Source organism: Gymnogyps californianus, chromosome 5 (genome assembly GCF_018139145.2).
Source record: "Gymnogyps californianus isolate 813 chromosome 5, ASM1813914v2, whole genome shotgun sequence".
Lineage (NCBI taxonomy): Eukaryota > Metazoa > Chordata > Aves > Accipitriformes > Cathartidae > Gymnogyps > Gymnogyps californianus.
In genome coordinates, this window is record NC_059475.1 from 63,606,373 (window position 1) to 63,623,119 (window position 16,747).

At 41.3% G+C, this 16,747-nt stretch overlaps 1 protein-coding gene across 1 annotated transcript in view; it reads right to left on the minus strand.

The window, feature by feature from the left end:
• SYNE2 (spectrin repeat containing nuclear envelope protein 2) overlaps positions 1-6,987 on the minus strand; it is a 183,772-nt gene extending 176,785 nt beyond the window's left edge. Inside the window, exon 1 of the mRNA XM_050898321.1 lies at positions 6,909-6,987. Coding sequence (XP_050754278.1) covers positions 6,909-6,987 — 79 coding nt within the window. The remainder of the gene's footprint in view (positions 1-6,908) is intronic.
• Positions 6,988-16,747: the final 9,760 nt, after the last annotated feature.

Sequence of the window (16,747 nt, forward strand, 5' to 3'; positions counted from 1 at the left end):
TAATTAATACGGATTTTTATTTTTATGAGGATGAATGGATTCTTTGTTAGGCCTTTTTATAGGACTCTAAGTGACCTTGGTTTTCCCTTGCCCTAGTTTTCAAAATGTCACTGACCCAGAATAAAAAAGCTATCAGAAAAAACTGATCATTTTCTTTACTTTGGACCAAAACTCACCAAGCCAAAAAGTGCATCTGAGAAAATAAAATAAGAACCTGCTGATCCGAAAACACCCCAAATCTATCACATTTCACCCTGTGTTTTAAAGCTAATCTTCAGAACTCTTTAGCGAGGAATAACACACAGAAGCAGCGTGTCACGTAGGCTAGCCAAAAATCAATACACGCTGCTGGACAATGACCGTTTTATCCAGTAATGAGCTATCAACAAGTGCTACAAACCAGACTAATCATTAAGGGCTGGAGCATGGGGACACAGCAGGGACCACAGCGGTGCTAAACTCTCCCAGGAGGAAGAGGAGGGGAGGGCAGGAGCGCTGCCAGCCATGGTTTTACTCTCAGCCTTCCTTTAACGGCGATACAGAAAAGCCAGACTTAAAATTAATCTCCTTTCTTCTGTTGCCTTTTGTGCCTCCCTTCCCAAGGTCGGAGACGGCAGCTCACAGGAAAGCACTGTCTCCTCCCTTGGCAGGGAGTTGGAGGAAGCAAACCACGGCAGAGCAGATGTACCCTGTCTGTCCACGCTCATCAAACAACGTCACCAAACAGCAAAGAGGTTTTCTTCTATCACAAGGACCCATGCATCACTGCCAGTGAACCATTTACAACTGTGGGACTGTTTTCTTTTAAAAAAAAATTTTTTTTAAACAATTATTTTGAAATTAATGAGCGTAAGCCTGTCTGTCATCTTCCCATCTCTGTTCCACCAGAAGGAATTACCTCTTGTGTATGATATTTTTATATCTTCCTTTCACCGTTCAGGTCAGCTGAGGCTACATCTACAGTACCAAGCAGTGGAGCTCAACAGGAACAGATCAGCAGATCAAAAGAGCTGGTGTTCAGGATGTAGCATACCCACTACGTGTGTAGGGAAGAAAGGTTGTGTTGGACTAGCTCTAGCCTGAATGCCCACAGACAGCCCTGGTACCTTCTTGGAGCATTTATTTCAGTTTCATTCAAAATAACCATTTCCATACTCCCTGATGGCTCAGCAAAATGAACCAAAGCATGGTCAGCAGGGATAACTGGGAGAGCTCCTTCAAGACAGCACTGCTGGTATGAACTAAAACACCAAGCAGGTACATGCTGTAAATGATAGGAACTACCAGAAGAACCATTAAGTACTTGCCAACCCAGGGAGAAGGTGAGCAATTCACCCCTGAGTCCTTTATATAGTTCCTTCCCTTCCACCCAGTAACAGAGTTTCATTTTCTGCAGACAGGAAAGCAGGGAAAAAGAGTTATTTCCAGCATTTATGTTCAGCAACATGGTGTTAAGCAATTAAAATCAGAGTATTTTTTGTCAAGATTAACAAGTTTATCCAAAGCCCAATGAAGGCAATGAAAAATATTTCTACAGGAATGGGTCTTTTCAAATCTATATATCATATAAATATTAACTAATTAACTACTACCATGTCTGTGCCGCAAGTGGGAACTTTCCTTTCTACGCTATTCTTTTCAACCTCCTTTTCCTTTTGAAAGCAAATTATCCAATTCACTAAAAGTGCTGCTAACTCAGGAAGCCTGGTCTCACTGAGTTTTGCCCTCCTGGCTGAAACACTTTTGCTCTTCTCATTGCCAGGATCCTGGTGCAGCTCTGCTCTGAATCACCACCGTCTTCACTGCCACAACAGCCCATGAAGTGAGGCACTGCAGTACTTGGGGGCACAGACAGAGGTTGCAGGTTAAATACTTAAAGGTACTAAGTCACATCATTTAGATATCAACATACTTTTAAAGATAAGGGCTTAAGTGGCTTTTCTAACATATTAAAGAAAATCCACGGTGAAGCAGGGATTTGAACATAAGTGGCCTTCAGTGCCCTATAAAGGTGCCTCAGAAGCCATCCACTCCTTTGGCATTTTAATGCCAGTTTTTAACCAGTTATACACCTGATAGTGCCTTTAACAAATTGAAATTTATCTAGCAGGGAACACATTCATACAACTATACAATCTATTTTTTTCATTAGGCATGCAAAACAGACAAAAATACCCATGACTGTTTTTTTTTTTTAAGGCAGTCTCGTGTGTTGGTTGCTTCTCCAAAGCCATCAGCCCCGCCACATGCTATGAAGCCACGCAGTTAGGGGAACTGCAGACCAGCTCCTTGCCCGGGCAGCAGGAGCATAAGCAGGGCATAAATTTCAGTGCAGCTCCTATGGTAGCTTTTCGATTTGTAAAAGTCACCCCTGAAAAATCATAATAAACATTTAATGGACTTTTTGATCATTCTGGTTAAAGAAAAAAAAACATGTAGCTGTAATACTGGCCCCAACAGATGAGGCATACAGCTAGAACAAATAAAATGCTGGGTAAGAATTAGTAGTCTACCTGACCTCCGGATGAATTAAGCAGGTCTCAGAGAGATATCCTCCTTTACTCGGAAATAAGTGCAATCTACTACAAGCTGCACAACAAAATCTATCTGTATATATCACCATATTTTCAATTTCAGTCGAAGAGAAATAATTCATAAAGGATTGGACATAACTGCACGAAAATAGCCTAATTCATTTATATCATTAAACACTCTTCAAAAATAGTTTTAGCAGCCACGTTCTTATATGATCATCCTTCGGGTTACAGTAATAAACAGTAACATGCACACGGATTAATAAGCAGAGCCAAAAATTAGGACCCCTGCAGTTAATTAAACAGTGAAAGAGTAAGTACATGCCCCAAACTCCAAGAGCTAAAACACACTCTCTTGTGTCTGAATTAGCTCAGCAAGCATGGAAAGAAAAGGGAAAACAGAGTTCTGCACAGGCTTGGTGGGAAACACCACACATAGGGTCTGTTTGCTGTCCTAGGGAAGAAAGTGGAAGGATTTGTGCATGGGAGGGAAAGCGCAGGTTGGATTCTCCCATAGGTAAACAGATTTACATCCTGAAAGCAAAAAATAGTCCCACTCCAGAGCGCCACAAACCTTGTTCAGTTTCTGCTGTAGCCACCCATCCGCAAGTGGCTGCACATTTCCCTTGCCGCAATCCCGTACTCAGGCTCATCAGCAAAGAACAGTCATATTTCCAACAATTCTCAAAACATTGCCATGAAGCCCTTCTCTTAGCAAAGGAGGGGACATGCCTCCTCATTTCAGGTAGCTGAAAACAATTTTGGACCCCAACTGTGCCTCTTCCATTTACAGAAGGCCAAGCGCCAGGCTGGACCCCTCTATGGGGCCAGCCCGTAACACAATGCTGGGAGGGAAGCTATGGGAGGAGGAGACATAGGACAGGGCTCCCACGTTACTCCTCCCGTGCTCATTGCCAGCCAAGCCCCGAGCTCCTGCCTGCTCCCTCCACAGCTGCAGCAAAAGTGACTTCAGGTTTCAAAGATGGTCCACACACCACAACAGAGCATCTCCCTGGCAAGCATCCTCTGTTCACCAAAACGTTTGCAGCCTGCCTGGCAGGAGAAAGCCTTCCCTTAAATATTTCCCCATAGGCTGTATCCGTAATAGGTCCGGCTCCAGGCTTTTCACCTGCACTTTTAGGTGGCTGTGCAAGGACACAAAACAGCTTTGCAGCCACTGTAAGTTGTGCTGCGTGAGAAAACTGGGAGAAAGCAGAGAGGTGCTGGAGGATAGAGCACGGATAATGACGATTGTATTGTGATTTAACTTTATTATAACATCTAGGACAGAGGGAAGGAAAAAAGAACAGAAAAGAAGGAGCCCAAGTCCTGACATCATGCAATTTCATAGCAATTTCAATTTTCTTGGCAGGGAGGGAGGGGGTAACTATTACTCTTTTATTTGTGGAGATCAGCTTGAAAACTGGAAAAGGTTAAAGAGCAATATATAAATCTGAAAAGATATATATATGTAAGGGTTTATATTCTTGCAGCTTTTTACTTCAGCCTCATGATTTTGTGACTAGCTTCATCATTTGAAAGTGTCTGGAGATGGGAACATTAGAAACCATATTGCTTTCATTTATTTACCTATTTTCTTCATGTTTTTCAAGCGTCATTAAATCTCCTTAAAATATTTAGCTGACAAGAAAGATGCACTGAGAACAAAGTTACATTTTTACCTATTTTCCAGTGACTTTCTTTACTGCATCTTCTAGGCCAAACACTATTAAGGAAAGTGAATGTTCATCCTTGAACACTCTTCTACCTAAAAATCCACTAACAGAAATACCACTAAAGCAAGTTTTTACAATATTAAGCCACTGGCATTAATTTAATAGGATTTCTGTAATAATTAGAGCTACTAAGTAGTAACCTCTTCATTAATTATTTAAACGAGGTTCTTCTTCCCCTCTTTCCTTCTTTTTCTTCCCAAAAGTGCTGTCCTCCTGACAGAACACTGTGACTTGAATCACAGTCAAACATACCTACAATGAGTGTTTGGTTTTACACGTGGTAGGGAAGAGAAAAAAAAAAAGCTAACCATTTTGTTACATTTTTTAGGCGTATAACTTCACAAAGTTATATGACAAAACCAGTTGGCACATTAAGTTGATCTTGTCCTAATTAACCAGACTAGACAAGTGCTCTATCACCACTGGATGCCTTTCAGGAATAATAGAAGACTGGATCACAAAGAATTTAAATGTAAATTAAAATACGAGCAATCCAGACTAGATCTCACTCCTACTTTTTTCTTCTGCGCCAACTATTTATGCATATCTCCTGTTACGCTGTGTATTATACAACGCTGGACGTACTCTTTGAAGCTATATCTTAACAATTTGAAAAGCAGATCATAACCAGTTTTATATCCATCTTTAGCCACCCAAAAAGTAAGCTCCTTTTCTGATAGTTAAAAGCAGCTATTCCTTGAATCTGAGATTTCTCTAAAGCTTCTCGAGGTGAACCTGAAGATTTACAGTAATCAATGTCTCTGGCTGCTTTGCAAATCTCATCCCAAGATTCCTGTTATTGAAAAAACCCTTTTCCTTGAGTGATCCTATTATTCTTAGTTCGCCTTTGCTACCACAGATCTGCAGGTAGAGTTACTAATGGTTTCTAGATGTCATGTCAGGGAACGTGTCTTCAGTGCTTCATCACAGCTGTGTTGCCATTTGCTTGTTTGACCCAGAGCAGATGCTGCAGCATCACAGCTCCATACATCAAACATGTCTGCACATTTGTCGCATCTCTAATCATTACAAAAATTGCTTATGTCACTTCTAAGGGACATCTCCGGATATTTTACAACAGTCAGGCACATACAGCTTGGCCCCAGATTTGCAGTGTGTTCATTTCAGCATAATCTAGAAACTCAAATTATTACAGCAAAGAAATATAATTTAGTCATTTCAATTTTAATGAGCAGGGCTCTTTCACTGAGATATTGACCAAAAAATCCTACTGTTATTCGACACATAAACACCAATCTGACTTTTCAGAAAATAGCATGAATATTATTTCAAAATAAATCCCTATTCTAAAATCACATGTAACTTTAATTCAGCACCCTCTGCCTTAAAGCTAGATAGTGTTTTCCAAACCCATTTTATGGTAGCCACCTCAGTCTTTCTACCGAAGGCTGAATTTGACTGCCACAACAAATGCGTGTCTGACAAGCTGTGCTTGGTGCAACAGTCAGATGAGCTCCTGTCTGCTAGGAGTTTTTGCTTGCTCTCCTGAAAATGTAATACTGAAGCAAAACGGAAGAAAATTCACCATTAAAGACGTTTGGCTTTAGACCACTGTTAACACTCACTCATCAAAACACATGGCTTCAATGACAACACTAGTGCAAATATGGATAGAAAAGTGACTTGGCAGAATATTCTTTCACCCCATCTGTTTTAAACATATTTTCTCTCAACTAAGCACCATAGTAATTTCATTGCAAGTGAGCTAAAAGGAAATAGGTCTGTGGAAACATGACTTAGCCCATCCATCCTAGAATAACCAGGCTCTAAACACATCAAAGACAGGCTTTCCAGCAGTGCTAGTCCTGCTGGACTAGCCTCCTTGATAGCCTCCATGAACGTTTTCATGATTATGTTCAGAGGAAAATCAGCCTTCCCAGGAAATTCTTACAGAAGGAAATTCAACACGTGATTAAGGAAAACCCAGAAGGCCTATCTGAGAGGCCAGCTCTGATGCACTCATTATCACTTAACTGTCCACGTAGCTGCCATTAAATTGGAACAATTAAAAATCAGCCAGTGAGTGCTTCCTTAACAAATTATAACTCATTGCAAGCAAGGATGAAAGACTCTGACCTGTAAGAAATTTGTTTAGAAGCCACAAAAATTTTCTACTTCTTTTGGCCACAAGCTATCTTTCTACACTTGCAGGGGATATAGCAGTAAGAACAAAAAACCAAATAAAATAGTACTGTAGTTAATAGCCTCATTAAGCCAGCTTAATGCAACCACCTAATTGTCAGTAAATTGAAAACAAGGAAACTAATGAAATGGCGTAACTGTTTTCATGCTGGCGGTTCCCTTGAAAACAGTTTACAGTAACATGTATTCTGAGAAACAAAACATAAGAACCAGTGCGCATATCTGTACCAAAGAAGGCAACAGATCTGAAAATACCATGAGAAAGTACTACGAGAGCTGTTATCTTTCATTTCACTGCTGAAGCATCTCTCATGAAACACAGAAACATCTGCAAAGAATCATAGACACGGACTAACTATGCTGATCATAACGCTAGTTTTAACAGGTTTCTCAGAATTCCCTGCAACTTGTACACAGTCACAGATTTTTGCCAAAAATCTACGTTAAAAAGGCAATAAAAACCGCAGTAACTTACCTTGCAGTGATAGATAGAGATCATCTATTTCGGAGGAAGCCTGCTCCTCTGTTGAGGGAGATGACTGCTTGGATGCCATATTAAATTCTATGGAGATTCTTTAATCAATTTCCAAACTGAAATTATATTAAAAAAAGAAAAAAGAAGAAAATCAGTACAGTTTTACATAAAAATTGACGATGTTCAAGTGTGTGGCACTGAGACGTGTGTTTTGTTTTGGGTTTTCTTCTCTTGGTAGGCTGTTTCCTTAGCTTATACAGAATAAAGCAACAGTTCCTACTGCATGAATCCAAGCTTTGGTCCCTTGACTCTTTTCTAACGGTGGCCAGCAATACTCCACCATGGATCCCAGTGTGTCTTGCCATGAAAACAAAACCACTAGGATTAGGAAAATTCAAACACAGTTGCTTTCTTTGAGAAAGCCAGGGTGACAAAGGATTACAGTGCCTTCTGCAGATTTGTTGCTGCCAAACTTCATTTTTTTAAATCTTTGTACTTTTCAGATATCTCTTCCTGTCTGGATAAGTGTTGCAGAATGGAAACAATTCAGGCAGAATCTGCAAAGATTAAGGTGAAATGAAAAAGCAGCGGTTATCGTACGAGAATAATGACAACTGCTGTCTCTGGTACCTTTGTTACTCCTCAACCCCCATGAAGGACTTTCTTTTTCCAACTCCTCCATTTTCCTCTCCCTGGATACCTCCCCCATCTCTAACGCAACTTTAGTAAATGATATGCTATATATTTCTTAAAAGTGTAAAACTGTTTGTGTTACTGCAGTAGCTATATTGTTCAATTTGCCACTGTCGGAAAAACTGGATACCGAGATACTGACTCAAATTTATCAAGAACTTAAAAGTTAAACAAACTCAAAAAGAAATAAAGCCTAAAATTAAATAAGGGCTCACCTTAAACAAGTTTTGTTACCTAAATAACTGTAACCTTTTCATCAGAAGTAGTCGGTTTTACACACCGTATATTAATAACTCATCCACCAAGCATATGTCAAAATAAAGGGCGTGAATAGATGAGTAAGGAAATACAACATTAAAGAATGCCAGAGAAATTTTTACATTCAGTCCCTTGTTCATATGAATCATGAGGCAGCCTTTGTTTACTCTACGATATACTATATTTCCTCACTCCCTTTCTCAAGTCACTGCACAGAAAGGACAACGCGTGTTTAATGAGGAGCTATTCAATATTTTGTTTTCCTCACCCTGAACAATGTGTGTCCTTGTGCTTTATCCAAGAGCTGCTCTGATGACAGGATTATTAAATTCCTTCACAAGATTTCCTATGGCACTCATCACCCCCGCATCTGAACGCTTAACAAACATCAATCAATTCACATCTACAGCGCCTACGTGAGCTCAGGGGTTATTGCCCACATTTAGAATTACAGAAAGGTTTGGGTTTGGAGGGACATTTAAAGATCATCTAGTCCAACACCCCTGCCACAGGACATCGTTTTACCGATGACAAGCAAAGGCACAGAGAGAATAAAGGGGCAAAAAAAGTTGCTAATTTGACTCTGGTTTTCCAGAGAAATAGATATTAGTTCATATGGCCAAAGCACCGATTCTACCTGCTGCAGTAAGTATGCAGCATTTCTGCAAGTCACCAACAACTTACAACTAAAACTCGAGGCACCAGATTCAAGAAAGGGGAGTTCTAGCTGGGGCAGGTAAAGTTATGACCTATCTAGATAATCACAGAAAAGGAAAAAATATTTTACAAGAGTTTGGCTTGCTTAGCCTAGCAAAAAGAGGAGGAAAAGGAGTATTTGATCTTTGGCAGGCACAAGAACAAGATGATATAAATAAGCCATGCTTTGAGGTTAGGATGGAAATCAGAAGAAGATTTCCAAATACTGGGTTCTAACAAAGCCTCCCAATACAGGCAACTGGCACAAAGGCTTTATGTGATTTTTAAGATTGGAATTGTTCAGGAATAGACAACATAAAGTGGTTGCCTTTATTAAAGGGACACTTGGACTTCCAACCCTGGAGAGCTCTCAGAAGTCCTCTGTTCTCAAGCTAGAAGTATGAGTCTCAAGTCAGACAACCAAAAAATAACCACACAGGTAGCTACCACTGATAAAAATTGGGGTTTAAGTGCCAGGGCTAGCATCTCACAGGAACTGAACCAGGGCAAGGGCTGAGCAAGAATCCAGTTCTCCCAGCAGCGCTGCCTATGCCCAAGGCGATGCAATCTTTCCTGGGAAACTCCTTCCTTTTTCTCTCAAGATCAAGCAATACAAAACCAAAGTCTAAAAATGCAAAATGTCAGGTGGCCTTAATATCTTTTGGGTATCACCGTATGTCTTGAATTCGATTTTGTGATTGCCACCTTGAAGGCTACTAAGCAAGCAGCAAGACCCAAAGCCAGGGGGTACGTAAGCAAAATCCAAACCACATCATCCGATCGGTTGCTTTTTGCTCCCAGGACAGAGGGAGAGTTAGCTGCATTCCCTCCACCCCGAATTTGCCAGTGGCCAACTGAAGACCTTCAGAGATATTTAAGAAATAGTAAATACTGGGCAACAATGAATCCACAGGCGAAAGCAACGAGCCTGCCTGAATTTGGACCTAAGGCTATAATTCACATTGGGTGTCCACGTAAAGGAAGAGGGATAGGACCAGAAGCACACACATAGACATCCACCATTGCCACATTAGCATAACCTACAAGCAAGACATGCCCAAAACTATGTACGTATGTATGTTCCTGTGGTTCTGGGGCATGCGCTCAACACCAGTGGCAATGCATGCTCTTTTTCTCTTTAACATGAGTTTATTCTCTTTTTTTTTTCATTTTATTTTAAACTAAACACTGTTTAAGGATTTTCTTTTAAAGGCACAAAAGCAGCACAAAATCCCCAAACAGTGAAAACATACATATCTGTTCGACTTTAATGCATCCAGATTTGAGATGGTGACATATGCGGAGCCAAGTCCTGTTCACCTAATTTGCACAATGCTAAAGTCATTGGGAGCGTAGTCCAGAGAAAGGGAACAGAGAAAGGATTTGGCATTAAAATTCCTCTATAACAACAGGAAAATATACAAGAGCCATGAACAGCATTAATGAAAGTTTCATAAACAAAACGAAATGTGTTTTCAGCCTTTCTGTGACTGGTCCTCCTCTGTCCCCATCCCTTGCCAGCTACAGCAACCACACAGTACATAGTGTCTCCTTCTATGTGCTTGTAGTGCACTTCATGTGATGGGACCCCAATCTCAGTTCAGACCTCTCAGCATGAAAGTAGTTGAATAAAACTTTCAGGATTTTAAAGCAGAAAGTATGTTAAGCTTTAAAGCATTAATTAACTTTAAGTTACTTAATTTATTGATTAACTTAAATTACGGCACATGATCATAGAACATGTCTAAATGAAAAAAGCATATGCTCCTATTTTCTTTTAAGGTCAAATTAAGGCCCCCTTCACAAAAGGATGGGATTTTTTTAACCGTTGTTTTTTAAACGCAGAAATCCACTCAACAAATCCACAGTGCAGGTTATAAAAATGTGCAGCTAATACAAGGTAAGTTTATGCTAAAGCTTTCACGTCCCTGAAACCTTCTGTTCACCACCCAACACAGCACATACATTTTGCCCTGCCTCCGATTCCTGCCCTACCCCAACAGAAGACTCCACAGCTGCTTTGAAAGGCAGACACACACACACACTCTTGGAGGACATACCTGCAAGGATTAGTATTCTTTAAAAGGTACAAGGTACAGATTGTCTGAGAAGGGATTATACAGGGACAATATGCTAGTCCCTTTGCTCTCGCCCCTGAATTTCATTCAAATAAAGCATATTAAGCGTAACTATATCCTATCAACCTCTGAAAAGTCTAAAACCGTCAAGCTATTGGTAAGATCGCTTAGCAATGCTTTACGTCAGTGTTAGGAATGATCATCTTTTCCACTTCGTATTTAAGTCGACTATTTTGTTTCATAACAACTCAATGAACCTACAGAGCTAAACCAAATCCTTCATTTCCATGAAATGCTGGACAACTATGAAATATATACCCATAGCACTGAAAATAAATCAAATGTTTTCAGATGACACTATGCCTTTTCAGTGGGGATAAAACTGAAGGTGAAGAAAATGACCTTGTCTTTCCCTCTTTCTGGAGAGTCTGGCATTAATACAGGAAAGCATTTAACTGCTTACATCTTGGGATAACCTGTGAAATAACCTGTGAAGTATCACAGAGCCAAAGAGAGTTCCAGGAACACTGGGACCTTGTTTCCAATGGATTTTTTTTCCTGTTGTTCATCTTTCCTTCAGCATGGGAGAAGTCACACAAGAAAGGCGCATTACGAATGCTCTCGAGAGAAAAGCCTTCCACTGGTGTTCTCCAAAGGAATAAATTCTTGACCACCTGGGCTCAACCTGCAGCTCAAATGGTTCAACCATCAACAAAAGCTTTCCCTGTGGTAAGGGCACTCATAAGACTCAAACCCAGGCTTTCCTCTGGTGGGTATTGGTAGACTACTTCTTCCCTTCCCTCTCCAGCTGTTCTCACAATGGGCACCTAAAAACATACGTGGAAATTAGATCAGCACAATCATATCACATAATTTCAACTTAACTTCCTTGGAATCTCTCTTCCTTTCCCAAATTCAGCTGAAATTAGCCAGCAGATTAAAAAATGTACTGGGTATTAACACACAGATATAGGCACATTGACGGAGAGAAACCTAAGAGCGGGTAGCGGACTAGAAATCTCAAGGAACTAACCTGAAAATAATCATTCCAGAGATTTTATCATAAGAACAGACAACACTGATTTAAATACCATGTCTCCAGTGAGGCTTAAGTCCCAATGAGATCTAAGAGATGCTCTTCTTAAGCAGGGTCTTTATAAGGACATTCTTGTCTCAGAAGAAAGGGGAAAAAAGGTTCAGATGGATTTGGAGGATTCATTAGCAAGGATTTCATAGCCTTAACATTACAGTTTGGATCAGGGTGTTTGCAAACCTTATCTTTCAGTGATTCCAAGTACCGAGCATGGTAAGATTTCATCGTATGAAAAAAAATAGCAGTTATACAGTACACTCCTCTACAGTGAAACCGCTGCCATTTTCAAAACAACGTATGTAACTACAGTTAAAATATCAAATGTGTACTTCGTTAGTTATTTAAGGTTACTTCTACAAAACAGCTGTGCACACTGATTAGGAAGCAAGGTAAACTAGTTGGCGTGATTTCCATACTGTCCCAGGTAAGACCATTTGCAGCCTCTAGTCTACAGCTAACTCCTGCATGCCCCTACACCGTGCTGCAGCCTGCTGCACAGATGTACCCTCAGACCCCTTCCCATGAGCCAATCTTGAAAAATCATATGGCATGAAATTAGCTCAGATGTGCACTCCTTAAAGCTGAAAGGGGCAGATACCTTGCAAACAAGCCCAGCTAGAGGTAGCTGAATATTATAACCCACTGTTAGTAAATCCCTGCTTCATTGGTTTTGCTTTTGTAGACAGATGCCCCACATTTTCCCAATTATGTTGGCTACATGCTTTCCAGTGGTGTTGCAATAGGAATTACAGACATCTTCGCATGGCATCTCCAACCGCTTGTTTTTACTTTTCCTCCTTTGAAGTGCCACTGATTATTTATGACCCGCTCAGGGACTCAAAAGACTTTCCCTCCATAGAGGCCTCTACACATAAACTGAAGTCTGTTCCTAGCAACAGATTATTATTACTCATGTATTCAGTTGAGCCAACGTCATGAACAGAAACGGCAGATTTTTATCTTTGGTGAACTAGTCCAAAGGAAGTAGAGCTCCACAATGCAGACCGACTGAAGACCCTTTTCTTTTTTGATTATTAACAAAGATCTCCGTTTATTTTACATTCAGAAAGAAGCAGTAACATTGAAAAGTGCAAGTCTTGAGCCTTGCAAAGTGCTGCTGAGCTGCCTTCTTTTGGTAAACTATTTTTCTGTAAGTCTGTCACAGCTTCCCTAAAGGCAAATTGTTGGGATCCAAATCATGATAATATGACCTAAAGAATTATCACAGAAAATCCCTTACATCAAGTTGGTTTGGGTTTTTGCTTTTTTACAATATTTTCTTTTCCCCTTACTTCTGATGTACTCACACCTCTGTTAAGTCGGAGAAGTTCACACAGCACTTAAGTCTGATGGTCATGCTTTCTCCTCAACACTTCATTTACAAGGATTTCACCATTTTTTCACCCAGTGTCAGGGGTGGGGAGGAAGGTCTGTTGAAAGCATGCGTTTTCCAAGATCTTTGCACTAAAATGCTCTCTTTTCTTAAGGTCCTACTCCAGACTGAAGTTCACCCCTTCCACATTTAAAATGCTCGCTAACATTACTCTTGTGGGCGATCTCAGATTGTATACATGTCCACAGCTGGAACTGGATCACACAGCAAACATGCAGATCCCCTTCCCTTCAAAGTCAGATCCTCAGGTAGCAAAAATCAGGACAACACCATTCACAGATCTACCTTGACTTCCCCACTTGAGGGGCTGACAACTTCTCTCTATTTGGCAGAAAAAAAATATTTGTCATCATCCAGTAAGCAATAATGGCACATCCTCTGTACTTTTCTGGCAGAAGAAACGGGCTTCCATTAGGTTTCCATCACTTTGAAGGTGATAGGGAAAAGAGGCTATAGCCTTCTGATCCTACATAATACCCTACAGCAGTCAGATGGGTATCAGCCAGTCTTCTAATAAGTGGTATTAGAGCATGTGGCATTAGAGAGAGTCTGCACTGCCTGGGATAATGCTGAAACAACTCTGGCCTTGGCTCTTCCTAAGCTATCAGTAGTTGGAGATGAAGGAATCGAGAAGGGAAAAGCTTGGAAAAGGCTGAACAACTCTGCTCAGAAAGAACCAAGCCCAGAGAGCATTAGATCTGCAAGAGATACAGAGATGGACACAAAGCTACACCCCATTGCCACAGAAATAGTCTTGCCTCATGTGAACTGACACACTGAAACTATATGCACAAGTAAGGACTGCTCCAAAGAATAAGAGCTGCAAGACCAAGACATCTCTTATTAGTTTATTTACGACAACCAGCAGCAGTACATTTTTGTTATCCAGGGACTTCCCAGTGATCTATTTATAATTTTTGAAAACATGCCAGGACAAGCATATGAGTATACAAAAGCCACACCACTTTTTAAGGCCAGCAAATGTTGCTGGTTTGTCTTTGATTTACACACCAGTAATACTTCCTGTTACAGAAGCACAATGGATCTGCTTATTGCGTTAATCAATTTAAAAACGTGGTTAGGAAAGTGTCTTTCTTGACCTTTTCTTTTTTTGGGGGGGTGGTAATATATCAGTCATCCTGGTACAATTACACAGTTTGAAAACTGCACTAACTCCATGCTGTTAACACACACACAAAAATGCTTTTAGTAACAGAGCTAAGCCTTGTTCGCACATTCACAAAAGTTGACCCATGGAGGTGCACGATGCATGTGCTTGCCCTCAGAATAAGAGCCTATCTCACATTTATCTATTCCCAAGTGGAAATGCAATGTCAAAGCTTACTGAAGTTGGAGAAAACATTCAGTTTTCAACTGGTTTCCAGGTTTTCCCACATCATTAATAAAAACAAGAACTGCTCAGAATTCAAAATTGCAGTTGTTAATGTAAAAAGGGAGAGTGATGAAAGCCTGGAGGCTCAGAAAGCTGATGCCATGCCCCTTGATCACCCCAGGGTACACTGCTATGCAGGAAGCCAAAAATACTACGGTGACTTCATGGCTCCATCAAAGTCAAGGGTTTGGGTGACAATTCAATCTCCAAAACACCCAGCCCATAAGCACATCCCAGCCTAAATTTACATGTGCAATGCCCGGAAGCCTCCAATTATGTGCAAAAAGCCATGTCGTTTATATCGCGTGTTGCCACAAGGCCAGAATGGAAAAGCTTTTCCAAAGCAGGGGTTGTTCGCACGCTTCCCTGCCGCCCGGCATGCCAGCAGTGCCGCAGCCCCAAGGCCACTTCCCGCAGATAACAGGGCTGCGGGGAAGGGTTATCGTAAAAACAACATGAGAAACACAAGCTGGCTCAAGATCTGCGCTGTACCTGGGACGTACATCCAGTGCATAAACACGACCTCTTCCTACCCACTTGGTTAACGAGGAAAGCATGCAACAAGATGACAATTGCTGTCATTTCACTCCTACAAGCCCTTCTCCATTTTCACACACAAGACATCCCTATCTGACCCCCTTGCCCCAGCTACCTGGGCTCAGGTGAGGCCGGTAGCCAGACACAGGACTGAGTAGCCACGCTCTGCCTGGCCTCCTTTCGGCAAGGGGAAAGGGTGCAGCGTGGCCACAGCAGTCCTGGCGCCGCGGGGCGCAGACAGACCTCTGACCTTTAGGCGTGCGGTTCCCATCACAAAAGCGAAGGGCTGCGCACAGCTCATCATACCCCTTCCTCGCAGCTCATCATACCCCTTCCTCGGCGCTTCCTGGCCCAGAGTCAGTTTTTACAATTGAGAAGGGAAGGGGGAGGGAATCGCCTGCCATCAGAGCAAGTTTAACTCTCACACAGGGGACTGCCTGATCAGAACAAACTGGAACATCAGAGGATGTTCTGATCTGCCTGATCAGAACAAACAAAGCTGCCTGCTTTAACCAAGCAAGAGGTATTGCAAGAAGTTCTTTCTTTTATTTACAAATGTTTCTTTCTTTCCCCTGGATTGCAACTGCAATTCTTTGGTTAGTGTTTTAATAGAGACTCACAGCCAGCTTCCCATTAACACTGGAGCCACTTTACACAGTGTAAAAGGTATTTAAAATAGCAGTATATAATAACTACACCTGCTTTGTATTAATGACATGATATTAATGAGAATCAGGCTCCTAGTAATATTCTGCCTTTGAAGGAAGACAAATGTTTCCTTTCCACTGCCTTCGTAATTCCCTTTTTCCCCAAATAAAGGAAACAGTCAGATGGTTAACAAACAGATTATTCTGTTGAGTGAAGCGCGCCTAAGCAATAAAAGGCCTGGAGTTTCTCAATTAAATCATAAGGCTGTTCTTGTTCAGAATGATCTTCCTGAAGAGCAGTAACATGCTCTTTCAGGAAATTAATAAAAGGGAAAGGTAGGGATAGCGGCAATCTAAATGCAGGAGTTTTCACTAAAGCGGGGACTTGTTCTTACTGAGCAAAATTACTGGAAGCAGCAGTGCAATGTTTGCACAACAGACCTCCGCAGACAGAGCCATTGATGGTGGCAGGAAAGGGGAGGAAAGTGAAATGCAATGTGTATTTGGGAGCCAAAAGAGAAAGGGCATGTCTCATGCTAAACCTATCTGCTTTGGCAGTATTCCTGTAAAGATCACGAACTTGTTTTGATCACTAAATATAGCAGAGAAAAGGAATCTACTGCAAGTAGCTCTCGCCGGCAGTGCTTGCTGTTTTACGCGGGCAGAAGAAGAACACAAAAGAGAGATTTGTCAAGCAAATGGCAAATGAAGCTTGCCAAATTTGAAGGGCAAATTACAATTTAAATGATAGGTCCTAGCCTGGCAGCTGTGAATTCATCAGCTTCTCTCTCAAGCATGTCCAATTGAGGCTACCACAATGCAAACTACCACTCTTCCCCTAGCACACCTCTGCTCTGACCCTTTTGAGGCGGGCCTTTTGAGGGGCCGCCCCTCCAAAGAGCAAGTTTTTCACGTCCATATAATTCTTCCAGCTGAAAATTCCCCCCAAAGTGCTAGTCAGGGTCCTGTTTGTTTGTTTTTACATCTTCTGTCCCATGTACTTCAAGGTTTGCAGGCAAAGCAGCCTTTCTACAAGTGCAGCCTGCATGTT